Raw genomic sequence first — 14568 nt, forward strand, 5'->3', positions numbered from 1 at the left:
CCCACTTAAAGGCGCGAGGGGGCGTGTCGTGAGAGGCCCCGCCCCTCGGTGAGGTCAGCGCGTACCGCTGCGTGTGACGCTCTGGTTGCCGCAGAGACGCCCCGCCCCCGCGCGGCGCTGCGGAACCGGAGCTCCGGGCGGCGTCGGCATCGGCGCGGGAGGCGACGAGGCTAGGGTGGCAGGATCCCGCGCGGCGACCGCAGCGAGAGCGGCGGGGACGGAGCAGACCACGACGAAGGCGTACAGGAGGCCGGGCCGGGCCGGGCCACGAGGAGAGCGGCCTCCGGGAAGCGGGCGGGAGGCCGGGCGGACAGCCGACCGTCGCCGAGCCGCGAAGCGACATGGTGTTGCTCAAGGAGTAGTGAGTGTCCTGTCCGCGGTGCAGAAGCCGGGAGGAAGGGAGGGAGCGTCGGGGATGGCGGCCACGGAGGTTGGTGATGGGATAGTGGGTGGCCAGCAGGGACGGAGGGGAACCTTGAGGGCCGGACAGGGATCGGGGAGGCCAGAGGGGGCAGAGAGAGCCAGGCGTGCCGCCTGCGGTGGAGGGGCAGCGAGGGACGAATAGGCCTGAGGTGAGGCCGAGGGGGCCCGCGGGGCCGGACCGGGCGCCAGATGGGGTCAAAGGGACAGGAAGCTGCTGCTACGGGTCATCACGGGGAGCCGAGGGAGGTGGATGGAAGGGCTAGCCGGCACTGCAGGAGGGGCTGATAGCACCCGCGGGAGATGGAGGGGTTGTCTGATGGACCCTGGAACGGTGCGACAAGGGCGGGCCGAGCCGGCGAGCCGGCGGGTGGTTGGGAGGGATTTGTGGGCTGAACGGTACTGAGGGGCAGGGATCAGATAAGACAGCGCCTGGAATGGGGTTGAGATGCGGGGCGAGGGGTGGCGAGGAGTGCTGAAGCGGAACCTGGAGCAGGAGGAACAGTGGCTGCCTTAGGCAGCAGGGAAGGGTTGTAATACCTTGGCGGCCCAGGAAAAGGACTCGAGAGTCTGGGTCAGGCTTGGGTGATTGAGGAAGGGAAGTATAGCTTAAGGGGCTGAGATACGGGGTGGGAGTGGGGGTGGGGAGGCTGGAGTGACAGGGTGTCCAGATGGTAGGTACAGAAGAGGAGGTGTTTAGAAAAATCTTGGGATGACTGCTTAGGAATTGAGGGACACCTGAGTGAAGAGTCCAGATGATGATGTTGGGCACACTGAAGTGATTTGAGGGAGTTATGATGGAAAGGACCCAGGAAGTTATCAAGACCAAGAGCAGCCTAGAAGGAGAGAATATTTATCCATGAATACACCTGTTATTGAAGGTGGCAGGGGCCAGGACAGGGGTGGAATGTTTCTGAAGGTTTCTCGGTGTGAAGAGATAGGGAAATGACTTTCAGGAATTGAGGAAGATTCCATAAAGTCATTAATTGAGGAGAGATGTTGAATGGTGTGGGAGTTCTTAATGCCTTGGCAGTGAGAAGCTGGTAATTTTGGGCAAGGGTTAATAGGGAGGTGGAAATCCAGGGGATTCAATGGCTAAATATTTCAAATACAAAGTGACCTATCTCTGAAGATTCTGACAACATTGAGTCAGAAGCCCTGGAAATCCAGGGAAATACCCAAGTAGATAGAATCTTGTGGGACTCTTAGTAGGCAGGTAGGTATACAGAGCTTTTCCACTTGGTCAGCGAAGGCACTTTGCCCAGCTCCATCTGGCTTGCCCCTTGGAGTTACATTTAGGACATAGTGTGGAGTTTGGGTGACAAAGGGATCTAGTTGTCATCCACCTAGACACTTTAAGTGAAGAACATACTTTGGATGTCCCCCTTCACTCTGCTTTCTTGACATCTAGTCTGTAGTCAGTCTAACCAGAGCTGACTTTTACATGATGAAGAGGAAGAACATCTTACTGTTTCATCATCAGCGTCCAAAGCAGTAGCTTTCCCATTCTTAAGGGTTTTTTTCTGTTTCTCCTCCTCTCCCATTCCTTGATGAAGCCTAGAATCTGCAGAAATCTATAGTTTTGAGAAGAAGGTCATACAAGGGAAGGAAGGGTCCTTCAAAAGAGATCTGAGTGAGTTTGTAAGGGAGGTACTCTTTTCCCATTCTTTGTTCTCCTTCCTTTGAAGCCTGCCAGGAAAAGGCCCAAAGTGCAGGGTATACGGAGCTTGCCTGGCTTCTGTATTTCCTTACTGCTAGACTTGTGTTCAGACACCGGGACAAGGTGGGAGTGGGCATCCAAGAGACTCTTGGTTGTGACTTCAGTGCTACAGCTATAGGAAGGGTGCAACTGAAGGTCATACTACAGTATACTGCATAGCTCCTGTCTCAGGCCAGCTGTGCCCTATCCTTTGTAATTGTACACTATTGCTGCTGAATTTTTGTTCCCACGGAGCACTGGAAGCATGTCTGGGTGTGCAGCTGTAAATGAGAGCATCCTATCACAAACTGACTAGTACCAGTCTTTTGTGGGAGTGGGGCTTAGATCTGAAGGTTGTCCCTGTTGATTCTTCTGATACTTCCTCTAACAACATTCTTCTTAATTTGAGTTCTAAAAATTCTTGGATGTAATTTTTGCTGTGTTCTTAAAGATAGAAGACATTTGTTTTCTAGGAAGTTTCTTCTGAGGGTGCAGAAATTCTGGTCTCCAAGATGGGAGCATTTTTTTTTTTGCATCATTTGCTTTCTTTAATGGGGGGAGAGCTTTCATAGCAGCATCCAGTAAACTAGATGATTTACATTATTTGAGTCATTCTGGAAGATGGGAATTGTTAGAAGACAATAAAGACTCGGAACCTGTTTTGATTTTCCTGCTATTTTTCTGTGATATTTTCCTCAGATCCCTCTGTGTGCTCTTGATTCTTGGGGGCTCTGTTTAGAACTAGAAAATAGCTAGTCAACTGCCTGAAGTAAGGAGTCATGCTTGAACCTACTGTAAGATCATGCTTCACAAAGCAAGCACATAAGACAGAAGGGCCCAGCAGGGCTTAGTATGGGTTTGAGATCTCAGAAGCTATGCTTGAGAGCCAAGGTCTTTTTCCTCAGCTCTCTTACCTAGTACTGAACTGGGGATCAGCCATCCATCTGTGTTATACATGTGAGCCACCTGGAGAAGTGACCCTAGCCCCTTTTGTCTCTCACTCTCCTGACTCCATAGAAGACTTTACTGGCCATGGTTTCTCCATAAAATTATTGATGGTACTTCTAATAACTGATGGTCATTGAAATGAAGAAGAAAAAAATATTCCATGGGGGTGCCTTTGATAGCTTCTAGAGGTCAGGGCACAGGACTGGGTGTTCTCTTTTGAAGTTGTATGTTAATAGTTTGTTTTGGTTTTGTTAGTCATATGGCTTGAAATCAGGGCCTAGGCTTCCTGATTTTTTTTCAAGGTTAGCATGTTACCACTCTGAGCCCTAGCACCACTTCTGGTTTTCTAGTGCTTAATTGGAGATGAGTCTCAAGGACTTTCCTGCTTAGACTGGCTTCAAACTGTAATCCTCAGATCTCAGCCTCCTGAGTAGCTAGGGTTTTACAAGTGTGAGCCACTAGCACTTGGCACTTTAATAGTTTACATTGTAATATCCTGCCCCATAGCAGAAGTGGTTGGCATGTGCTTTTTTTTTTTTTAAAAATTATCTTTTATTTATTTTGAGGCAAGGTCTTGCTATATAGTCTAAACTAGCCTCATACTCACTCTGTAGCCCTGGTTGGCCTTGAACTTAGGATCTTCCTACTCAGTTTCCTGAGTGCTGGAATTACAGGCATGAGCCACCACATCTGGTTCAGAGCTGAAGGTGATTAAGCCTCCAGTGATCTTGGCCTCTTTCCCAGCCTTTCACCTTGAGGGTGGATGTTGGGAGGTTGGGTCCACAGAGATGCAAATCCCCAGGGCCTGGTTCTTTGGGTCTGAATCCTCCTCATGGTGGGTCCTTCTGTGTTAACCTCTCTGTTTTACTAGACACATTAAGAGATGGGTGAGGGAGCATGAGAAGAAGACAGCTCCAAATGTGAGTCAGCAGCCTGGGAAGTAGCTGGGAGGTGGGGGGATTCGAGTTTACCCTCAATCACAGGGTTCTAAATGGGATTCCAGAAGGGCACAGCGGGTCCTAACCTCAAATCACTCAGAGGGCCATTCCCTGCTGAGTGTTTGTCAGTGAGTATAGAGTCATATGCAACAAAACATTGAATACTGTCCTAAAATGATGCTTTAAGAGTCTTGAGAAGGTTTTGGAACCCGAGGTTGATTCTTTCTTTTCCCTCTCTTGTAGTCGAGTCATCCTGCCTGTGTCTGTAGATGAGGTAAGTTCTTTTTCTTTACTGTGCATAGTTGTACCTAAGTCTTGCTGATGATCTCTGGCTCAGTTGGGCTGAAAGTGGCCATGTTATTTATGTAGCTTTCCTATTTGTCCTAAATTAGAGGTAACCAGTTTCCGTGTCTTCAGTAAATTTTCCTGGTGCTGTTTAAGAAAGAGCACTTAAGTGGTGTATCTGGGCAGCATGGAAATCCTGCCCCATGGTGTTGGTGTACTAGATAGCTGTGAACAGAGGCTAAATCAGTCCTTTGCCTGCAGGAGTTGTGTCTGTTTGGGGACATATTATTGATGGGATGAAGTGTGTGCATTTCTGGGACCTCCATAATTTGACAAAAAGATGTACATGGCTCTCAAGTTGGCAACAAACCAGCAGGGCAGGAAATGAATTTTGAGGCCCTTGCTAGCCGCTCGAATGACTGCTGGAAAGACCAGGACATAGAACTCTTTGCTTTTCTTCTTTTTTTTTTTGTCATAAGGGCCTGGGTACTACTCCTGAGTTCTTTTGGCTCAAAGCTAGCACTCTACCACTTCGATCCATAATGCCACTTCTGTTTTTCTGGAGGTTAATTGGAGATGAGTCTCACAGACTTTCTTGCCCCAGCTGACTTTGAACCATGATCCTCAGATCTCAGCCTCCCAAATAACTAGGATTACAGGCAATTAGCCATTAACACCTGTCTCCCTTTTCCCTTTTTTTATTTGGTAGTACTAGAGTTTGAATTCATAGCTTTGTTCTTTGTTTTTGCTCAACTGGCTTACAACCTCTAGCCATGCTCTCTGCTGGTTATTTTATTTTTATTTAACTTTTTGTTGTTTTTTGTTGGTCATGGGGCTTGAACTCTGGACCTGGGCATTGTCCCTGGGCTCTTTAGCCCAAGGTTACCATCCTACCCCTTGAGCCACAGTGCCACTTCTGGTTTTCTAATGGTTAATTGGAAATAAGAGTCTCACGGACTTTAGTGCCCATGTTGGCTTTGAACCACAATCCTCAGATCTGTCTCCTGAGTAGCTAGGATTATAGGCGTGAGTCACTGCACTCAGCTTCTGCTGGTTATTTTTATTACTATATTTTGGAGATGGAGTCTATCAAATTTTTTGGGGGGGTTATGATTATTATTTTTGATAAAACTTATTTAGTTGTGGTATTATCTAGCAAACTTTTCTGTTGCTTCCAACCATCGTCCACTGGAGCTTAGGAACTGCAGTGGGCTCTTTTCTGTTTTTTGTTTTGTTTTCTTTTAGTTCTACTCCTGGGGTTTGACTTAGGCCTGAGTGCTGTCTCTGAGCTTTTGTGCTCGGTGCTAATGCTCTGCCTACCACTTGAGCCACAACTCCACTTTTGGATTTTTTTGGGTAGTTAATTGGAGATAAGACACACAGACTTCCTGCCCCGGCTGGCTTTGAACTATGTATGCTCTTCAGACCTTAGCTTCTTGAGTAGCTAGGATTACAGGTGTAAACCAGTAAAGTCCTTCACTGTCCTCACTAAACTCACCATCCTCCTACCTCTCCCCTCTAAGTACTGAATTAAAGAGCTGTGCCATCATAGCTGGCACAGAACCCTCCTTTGAGGGAGAGCAGGGAATGATAGATGGGCTTGGCTTTCCCTGTGTCCTTTTATGGTTTTGAGTATGACGTCCCTTTGTCTGGGCATTTGGCAGCAGCATTTGCCATAAGAAGGTTCATAGGCCATGCTGACTCAGAGTTGGTCTCTTGGATAGCAGAAAACTGTTACAGAACCTCCCTTGACCCACCCTTCCTCTGAACTTCCTCTCCCCTCCTCTTCTGGTGCAGATTTGTTCTTTGCCTCCTCTTTGCCCCACTCCAGCTTCCATTGTAACTTGAGTCGGGTGGTTTGTTGGCCATTGTAGTGCCCTCAGCCATGGCTTCATCTGTTTCTTGCAACTCTGTAACCATACTTGGTGACTAACCAACATGTAAGTTCCCCTTTGCTCCAAATAGGAGATGGGCCTTTGAGAAATGAAATCGGGCCAATAAAGCCCTTAGCACTCTCTTTTTGTACTGGTCCTGGTGCTTGAACTCTGGGCTTGGCCACTGTCCATGAACTGTTGGGCTCAAAGCTAGCACTCTACCACTTGGCCAGGGCTCTGCTTCTGGCTTCTTCATGATTAATTGGAGATATGAATCTCACAGACTTTCCTGCTCAGGCTGGCATTGACCTATGATCCTCAGATCTCAGCCTTTTGAGTAGCTAAGATTTTAGGCATTTGCTATTGCTGCCTCATTGCTTGTATGCATTATTAAAAATGGCAAGTAGCCAGGCACTGGTGGCTCACAGTTCGAAGCCAGCCCTGGCAGGAACATCTGTGAGACTTATCTCCTATCTATCTGTCTGTCTGTCTGTCTATTTATTTGTTTATTTATTTATTTATTGCCAGTTCTGGGCTTGAGCTCAGGGCCTGAGCACTGTCGTTGGACTTTCTCAAGGCTAGAGCTCTACCACTTGAGCCTCAGAACCACTTCCAGCTTTTTTCTATGTATGTGGTACCAAGGAATCAAACCTGGGTCTTCGTGCATGCTAGGCAAGCACTCTACCACTAGGCCAAACTCCAATTTATCTCCCAATTTAAAAAACAACAAAAAAAAACCCTCCAGAAGTGGAGCTGTGCCTCAAGCACAGCTAGAGTGCTAGCCTTGAGCAAAAGAAGAAAAGCAGCCCAGGGACAGCACCCAGGCTCAGATTAAGCCCAGGAATTGCCCCCCCCCCGAAAGAAAGAAAGAAAGAAAGGAAGAAAGAAAGGAAGAAAGAAAGAGAAAAGAAAAGCAAGAGGAGTAGCAAGGCCAAGCAAAAAGACCCAGCTCATCCTTTGCTCTGAAATGTAAGGATATGGTCCAGTAACTTTTTCCTGTATAGGGTCATCCTACTCTTCCACCTCCATCAAGAGTATATTCCCGGGCCGGGAGTTTGACCTAGTGGTAGAGTGCTTTCCTAGCATGCACGAAGACCCGGGTTCGATTCCTTGGTACCACATACTTAGAAAAAGCCGGACGTGGTGCTGAGGCTCAAGTGGTAGAGCTCTAGCCTTGAGAAAAATCCAAGGACAGTGCTCAGGCCCTGAGCTTAAGCCCAGGACTGGCAAAAAAAAAAAAAAAGAGTATATTCCCCCACTGGGTTGGAACTTCTTTCAGTGTGCTGTTTCAGAAGAATGGATTTTTTTCATGGGGAGATTCTTGATGGCATGATGGTTTCCCTGTCTTTGAGAGTACCTCTTCATCAGTGAGAACCAGAACCATGACTTAGGATGAGGCTAAGAGTGTAAGGAGAGGAAATCTGCCTCGAGAGTATCCACTTCAGCAGGCTTTATCTTAGGATGATTGTGGCACTGAGGAAGTATCAGGGCAGAGTGGGGTAATCAGAGCCTCAGCTAAGCAAAAGTTTGGGAATTAGGTGGTAGTTAGACATCATTATTTGTGGTGATAGCCTGTGTTCAATAAGAAACTTCTGCCAGGAAAGCAGTTCATGGCCTGGTAGAGCTGAAGCTGTTTTTTTAATGCCTTGAACTTGCGTTCCTAAAGATCAGAAAATTCTTAAATAGGGAGGTCAAAGAAGACAAACTTCCAGTGTTTGTCAGTAACCCCATCCTGACTCATCATACCCATGGACCAGCCCATCATGCGATGGGTATATTCATTTCCTATATTGAAGGTCATGACCGGAGTCCATGACTTGTGGTCCTTGGACCTTCTGATTTGGGGAGAAAAATGAAAAAAGAAAAGAAGTTATATCTTTATAGTCATTCTGATGGCCTGATTCAATATTGGGGGTGGGAGGGGCAGAATTCATTTGGAGTGGCAGAGTCTTTGGTAACACTGCCCTGGGTTTCTAACCACTGAGCAACAGAGCAGGAAAGCCCTGGCTGTGTGGTCAGAGTGTGTCCACAGTTGTTTCTGGCTCAGGCTAGCCTACCTTCCACTGTGGGTGGGGCAGAGATTCATGGCTCCATTCCCCTACGGCACCTGTCCTGGTAGTCTTGGGGCCAGGCCCAGCAGCTGTATTATTGTTCATTTCCTGTTTCATGTCAGTATGTCTGGCCCACCTACAACATCTTCCTGGGCTCCTACCCCTGATGCCAAAGTTGTGACAACTCTGTTTTTCTTAGCTGACTGTCTTAGTCTGTAGGACAGGGTACATATCTCAAGGGCAGAGAACATTTTCTCAGGCCTGAGTTGGCTGGAATCCTTATCTGACTTAATGGTCCGCACTCCTACTGCCATCCACTCTGAGTCTAGCAGCTTACTTAGGTGCAGACCAGTTATGCCAGAGAAAAGTATGATATGAAACGTGTCCCTCACCTGTGCAGGGCAATCTTACTCCTTTGCATTAATAAAACTGCCTCACTTGTCTCACTGGAATTAAAGGATCAGAATATCAAGAGAGATTAAAGGGGGAAGTTGCCAGTCTGATCCTCTTAGAACCTACCCTATGATTTCTATAACTGAGGGGACACCCAGTGATGACCATTAATCTCTGCCTGCCTTGAAAATGCCCTCCCCTAGGGGCACCACTAGCCAGCTGCCCAGTTCCCACAACCAGACAAGCACTGTCCCAGCCTGCCCTTTCAGATTGCTGAGTCAAGGATTCGATATTCTTGTGACTGAGACTGAGTTCCTGCTCCGTGTTAAGGAACCCTGGCTCAGCCAAACCCTGACCCACTTGTTAGTGGTTTCAAATGTGCCTTAGCCAGGTGGCACAACTAGAAAGGCACAGAGACACCCTGAGGTTCTGTGGAAGCATTGGGCAGCACCAATTTGCTTCGGATTAGCAAGGTCAAGGTCTGGCTGTCACCCAGATGTTCCTCTGTATGGGAGTAACTGAGCTTTGATCACTTGCCTGGACTTTTCTTTGACATTTTTGCTTTGGAAATTAGGGCTCTTTCGGCTTCATGGTAAGCAGTGAATTGTCTTGGTCTATTGCTTTGCCTTCCAGACCTTGCACAGATATTTCCTGCAGTACTGCAGAGCAGGCTTCCAAAGTTTGGTGAAGCAGTCCTGGAAGCTACTACACGTTTTGCTGTTACAGGCCATGGTGTCAGTGGCAGGTGCCAAGAGGACAGTTTCTGGTTTACTCCATAGATAGGAAAATCCCTAGTCTTTTATCCCTGGGAGACCCAGAAAGGGTGGGAGGAAGTTTAATCTTTATCCTCCTAACATGTTGGTTGATCAAGCATTTGCTTTTCTTTATGTTACTTAAACCTGTGCCTAGTTGGAACTGGCAGTGATGGAGAAACTGTGTCCCTTAGATAAAACTTTTTATGCTGTCTTTACCATATTTTTTCTTCCAGTCAGCCTCCCTCAGAAAGAAGAGGTATAAGGGCCAGGCCTGGACACTTACCAGTTCATTGGCCCAAGCACAAGGGGGTCAGAGGAGGCCAGTGATCTTGTTGGTGATTTGATAGGGTAACATGTGCCACAAATAAAGGAAAAGCAGGCTTTTGCATCTAGTAACTGCCAACACGGAGGGCACCCAGCCAGCAGACCAGGGACCAGAATCTGTATGTCTAATATAGGAAGCAGTAGCCCTTGGAAAGATTTGGGAAGTCTGGTTGTCACAAAGACTCTTCTATAAGTTCCTTGTGGGGAGGAGGAGGAGACAACACTGGAAGAAAAACAAGTGGGTGAGCTGGTTTTACAGCCAGGGTTGCGGACTTCACAGAGCTCTGGGGAGTTTTCTTTAATAAGAAGTCATGTTGGTGATCAGTTTAAATGAATAGGATAAAGAGATTTCTAGCAACCAAACCAGATCCTGCTTGGGATCTTAATGCCAGAAGTGGGTCCAGGATAAAACTACCTTAGACTCTATAATCTATTTTTTGAATGGTTCTATGATATTAAGAATGCTCCCTTAGCCCAGCAAGGTTGCTCATGCCTGTAATCCTAGCTACTCAGGAGGCTAAGATCTGAGGATCTTGGTTCAAAGCCAGCCCAGGCACTAAAGTCCATGAGACTCTTATCTCCAATTAACCTCTAGAAAACGAAAATGGGGCTGTGGCTCAAGGGGTAGGGTGGTAGTCTTGAGCTGAAGAGCTCAGGGACAACACTGAGGCCCAGAGTTCAAGCCCCATGACTGACAAAAAAATAAAATACTGCTCCCTCAGGCTACTTAAACCCCAATGAGTGATGTAAAAAATGGGAAGAGTGAGCTGGGTGAGGTGGCTCACACCTGTAATCGTAGCTACTCAGGAGGCTGAGATCTGAGGATGACAGCTCAAAGCCAGCCCAGGCACTAAAGTCTGTGAGACTCTTACCTCCAATTAACCACTAAAAAAACCAGAAGTAGCACTGTGGCTCATAGGGTAAGGCGGTAGCCTTGGACTGAAGAGCTCAGGAACAATGCCCAGGCCCAGAGTTCAAGCCCTGTGACTGACAAAAAAAAAGAGTGGGGGGGGGAGAATGAAATAAAATACTTCCAAAGTCTAAAGGGGGTCCACAGAGCAGAAGTCTCAGTTGCTTTGGGTAGATGAACCAGTGTTCAGCATGCAACTCCAGGCTCCTGGATGAGAGGACCCCCAGGGTTACTCACATGCACTAGCTGCTGTACTGTATGTTACTGTAACACTGTATTATTGGAGAATGATGCCTGTCTCTCTGTTCCTTTAGTATCAGGTGGGGCAGCTGTACTCTGTGGCTGAGGCCAGTAAAAATGAGACAGGTGGTGGTGAAGGTGTGGAGGTCCTGGTGAACGAACCGTATGAGAAGGATGGTGAGAAAGGCCAGTACACACACAAGATCTACCACCTACAGAGGTATGTGATATGACAGTGGGCAGAACAGTAGCCTTGTTTGGCTGTGGTTGGTATTGGTTAATTGGGGGGTGTTTCTAGGTTATTAGCTGGTTGTTTAAGTTGCCTCATCCATGAGATTGGGTGTGGATGGTACTTTGTTCATTAAAAGATTTTTGTTATTTTTTAAGAAGTAGTACTTGCTCTGCTAGGTTTCCAGTTCCAGGAAATGATAGATTTTGGTTTCTTATAGGTCTTTCCATTGCCGGTGGTGTAGAAGTATATATGCAGTGTGTATGTATAAACCAGTGGGTTTTCTTTATTGTTACCTTAAGTAGATGGGATCACTGGATGTACTGTTGATGTTTTGAAGTAGTACTAGGGCTTGCATTCAGGGCCTCAAGCTCTTGCTCCATTTCTTGCTCTTGGCTGACATTGTCACTTGAGCCACAACTCTAGTCCATCTTTATGCTGTTTATTGGAGATGAAGTCTCAACTTTCCTGCCTGGACTGGCTTTGAACCTCAGTCTTCCAGGTGTCAGCATCCTGAACAGCTGTTGGTGCCTGCTTTATATGCTGCTCTTTTGTTACATATTCTATCATACAGTCTTTCAGCCACAGCCTATCTTCCTATCTGATTTTTTCAAGCACCAATTCTTCCCCTCTTTCTTACATCTTTTGGTACTGGTGGCACTTTTGTTATTTTGTTTGTTGGTACTAGTATTTGAACTCAAGGCTTCACACTTGCTTGGCAGGCATTCTCATTTGAATCATGATCCCAGATCATTTTTCTTTAGTTGTATTTCAGATAAAGTCTTACATTTTTGCCTGAGGCTGGCCTTAGATCAAGATCTTCCTGCTAATGGCCTCCTAAGAAGTTATAACCCTATGTGTATACCACCATGCCCAGCTTATTAATTGCAATGAGGGTCTTACTAACTTCTTTTTTTTTTTTTCTTTTTTGCCAGTCCTGGGCTTAAGCTCAGGGCCTGAGCACTGTCCTTGAATTTTTCTCAAGGCTAGAGCTCTACCACTTGAGCCTCAGCACCACTTCCGGCTTTTTCTATGTATGTGGTACCAAGGAATTGAACCTGGGTCTTCGTGCATGCTAAGCAAGCACTCTACCACTAGGCTAAACTCCCGGCCCCTCTTACTAACTTTTTGCCTAGGCTGTTCTCAAACAACTATCCTCCCAATCTGCCTCCTGAGTACCTGGAATGATGATGTGAGCCATCACACTGGGCCATGTTTACAGGAACATGTTCTACCTCTTGAGGCATGCCCTCAGCCCTTTAATTTTATGTTAATTCTCAGATAGGGTCTCACTAACTTTGCCTGGGTTGGTTTTGAACTTGAGATAATCCTGCTTCTGCCTTTCATATAGCTGGGATTGCACCAGTCTTTCTCTCTCTTACCTCCCTACCTGCCTTCTTTCTCTCCCTTCCTCTCTTCCCGTCCTCCTCTCTTTCTCTTTGTGCCAGTACTGAGACTCAAACTCAGGGCCTCCTAACTCTTGGTTGACTTTTCTGCTTAAGGCCGGTACTCTACCACTTGGCCAACACACCCACTTTTGGCTTTTTGCTAGCTAATTGGAGATAAGAATCTCATAGACTTTTCTGCCTGGGTTGTCTTTGAACTATTGTCCTCAGAACTCAGCCTCCTGAGTAGCTAGGATTACAGGTGTACGCCAGCATTGTTTAGTGTATGTTTATAGTGATTTCTGGATGTCTGTATACTTCAGTAATAGTATTGCATATTTTCTTTCCCTCTTCCAGTATTGAAATCTGAGTTCAACCTCATACTTCTAAGGCAGGCATTGTATAATGAGCTGTGCCTTTGATATATTATACATTTATGTGGAATTCTATAGCAAATATTCATAATAGTATAATTACTAGGTCAGGCAGTATTTTAAATTCTGGTATTGTGAAATCAGCTGCTAAAGAAATTAAAGTATCTCCTAAGGTGCTGCGGTGGCTCAAGCCTATAATCCTAGCTACTCTGGAGGCTGAGATCTGAGGATCAAGGTTCAAAGCCAGCCAGGGCACAAAAGAGCCTGAGATTCTTATCTCCAAGTAACCTCTAGAAAATGGGAAGTGGGGCTTGGCTCAAGGCTAGGGTGGTAGCCTTGAGCTGAAAAGCCCAGGCCAAGTTCAAGCCCCATGACCCCCCCGCAAAAAAAAAATTATAGTATCTCTCTTTTGGTCAAAGCCATAAACTTTTTTTTTTTTTTGTCAGTCCTGAGCTTGAACTCAAGGCCTGAGCACTGTTCTTGGACTAGAGCTTTACCACTTGAGGTTCAGCACCACTTCCGGCTTTTTTCTATGTATGTGGTACCGAGGAATTGAACCTTGGTCTTAGTGTGTGCTAGGCAAGCACTTTACCACTAAGCCAAACTCCTGGACCAACTTTTTTTTTAAACGTTTCATTTCTTTCTTTCTTTCTTTTTTTTGGGGGGGGAGGGGGTCAGTCATAGGACTTGAACACTGGGCATGAGTATTGTCCCTGAGTTCTTCAGCTCAAGCCTATCGCCCTACCCCTAGAGCCATTGTGCTACTCTCAGTTTTCTGGTAGTTAGTTGGAGATAAGAGTCTTGAGACTCTTATCACGGAACTTTGCCCGGCTAAATGCTTAAATGCTTCATTTCTAACCAGGCACTGGTTGCTCACATCTGTAATTCTCATTACTCAGAAGACTGTGATCTGAGGATCACAGTTCAAAGCCAGCCTGGGCAGGAGAGTCTATGATATGCCTATTTCCCAGTTAACTACCACCTATGGATCAAAGTATTAGAATGCTAGCCTTTTTTTTTTTTTTTTTTTTTTCTAGTCCCACAGCCTGAACACGGGGGGTGAGCACTGTCCTTGGGCTTTCTCAAGGCTAGAGCTCTACCACTAGAGCCACAGTACCATTTCTAGCTTTTTCTATGTATGTGGTACCACGGAATCAAATCCAGCTCTTTGTGCATGCTAGATAAGCACTCTACCACTAGGCTACACTCCTGACCCTGACCAGTCTTATGTTGTAGAGGCTATAAAAAAGAGTGGGTTCAGAACCAGGAGTATGGCCTAGTGGTAAGAGCGCTTGCCTAGCATGCACAAAGACCCAAGTTCAATTCCATGGTACCACATACACTATTTTTTTTTTTAAAAAGGCAGAAGTGGTGCTGTGGCTCAAGTGGTAGAATAGTAGGCCTTGAAAAATGTATTTTAATTTCATTGCTTAGGCCCTGAGTTCAAGCCCTAGGAGTGGCAAAAAAAAGAGTGGGTTCAAGAATAAATTCAGTTTAATAATAATGTTATATAGAGCATTTTAAAAATTTGATTACATTATGTGGTTGAGGGGGGCATTTTTACATTTCTACACATTTATATTATATCCTAATCAACCCTAAGTCCTGCCTGTTTCCCCTTTCCTAAAACAGTGTCAACAATTTTCATTGCTCTGTTTTCACGGTGGCAAATAATCTATTTTGACAGTATTCAGCCTTCTCCCTCCTCCCTGTTAGCCCAACCACTTCTAGTTACCCCTCCTA

At 46.2% G+C, this 14568-nt stretch overlaps 1 protein-coding gene across 1 annotated transcript in view; it reads left to right on the top strand.

The window, feature by feature from the left end:
• The first annotated feature begins 3949 nt into the window (after positions 1 to 3949).
• Pitpna (phosphatidylinositol transfer protein alpha) overlaps positions 3950 to 14568 on the top strand; it is a 36190-nt gene continuing 25571 nt past the window's right edge. The window contains exons 1-3 of the mRNA XM_090350467.1: positions 3950 to 3987; positions 4249 to 4279; positions 10912 to 11057. Coding sequence (XP_090206593.1) covers positions 3965 to 3987; positions 4249 to 4279; positions 10912 to 11057 — 200 coding nt within the window. The 5' untranslated portion in view covers positions 3950 to 3964. The remainder of the gene's footprint in view (positions 3988 to 4248; positions 4280 to 10911; positions 11058 to 14568) is intronic.

This window comes from Megascapheus bottae, chromosome 17 (genome assembly GCF_031878675.1).
Source record: "Megascapheus bottae isolate mThoBot1 chromosome 17, mThoBot2.hap1, whole genome shotgun sequence".
In the NCBI taxonomy this organism is placed as follows: Eukaryota; Metazoa; Chordata; class Mammalia; order Rodentia; family Geomyidae; genus Megascapheus; species Megascapheus bottae.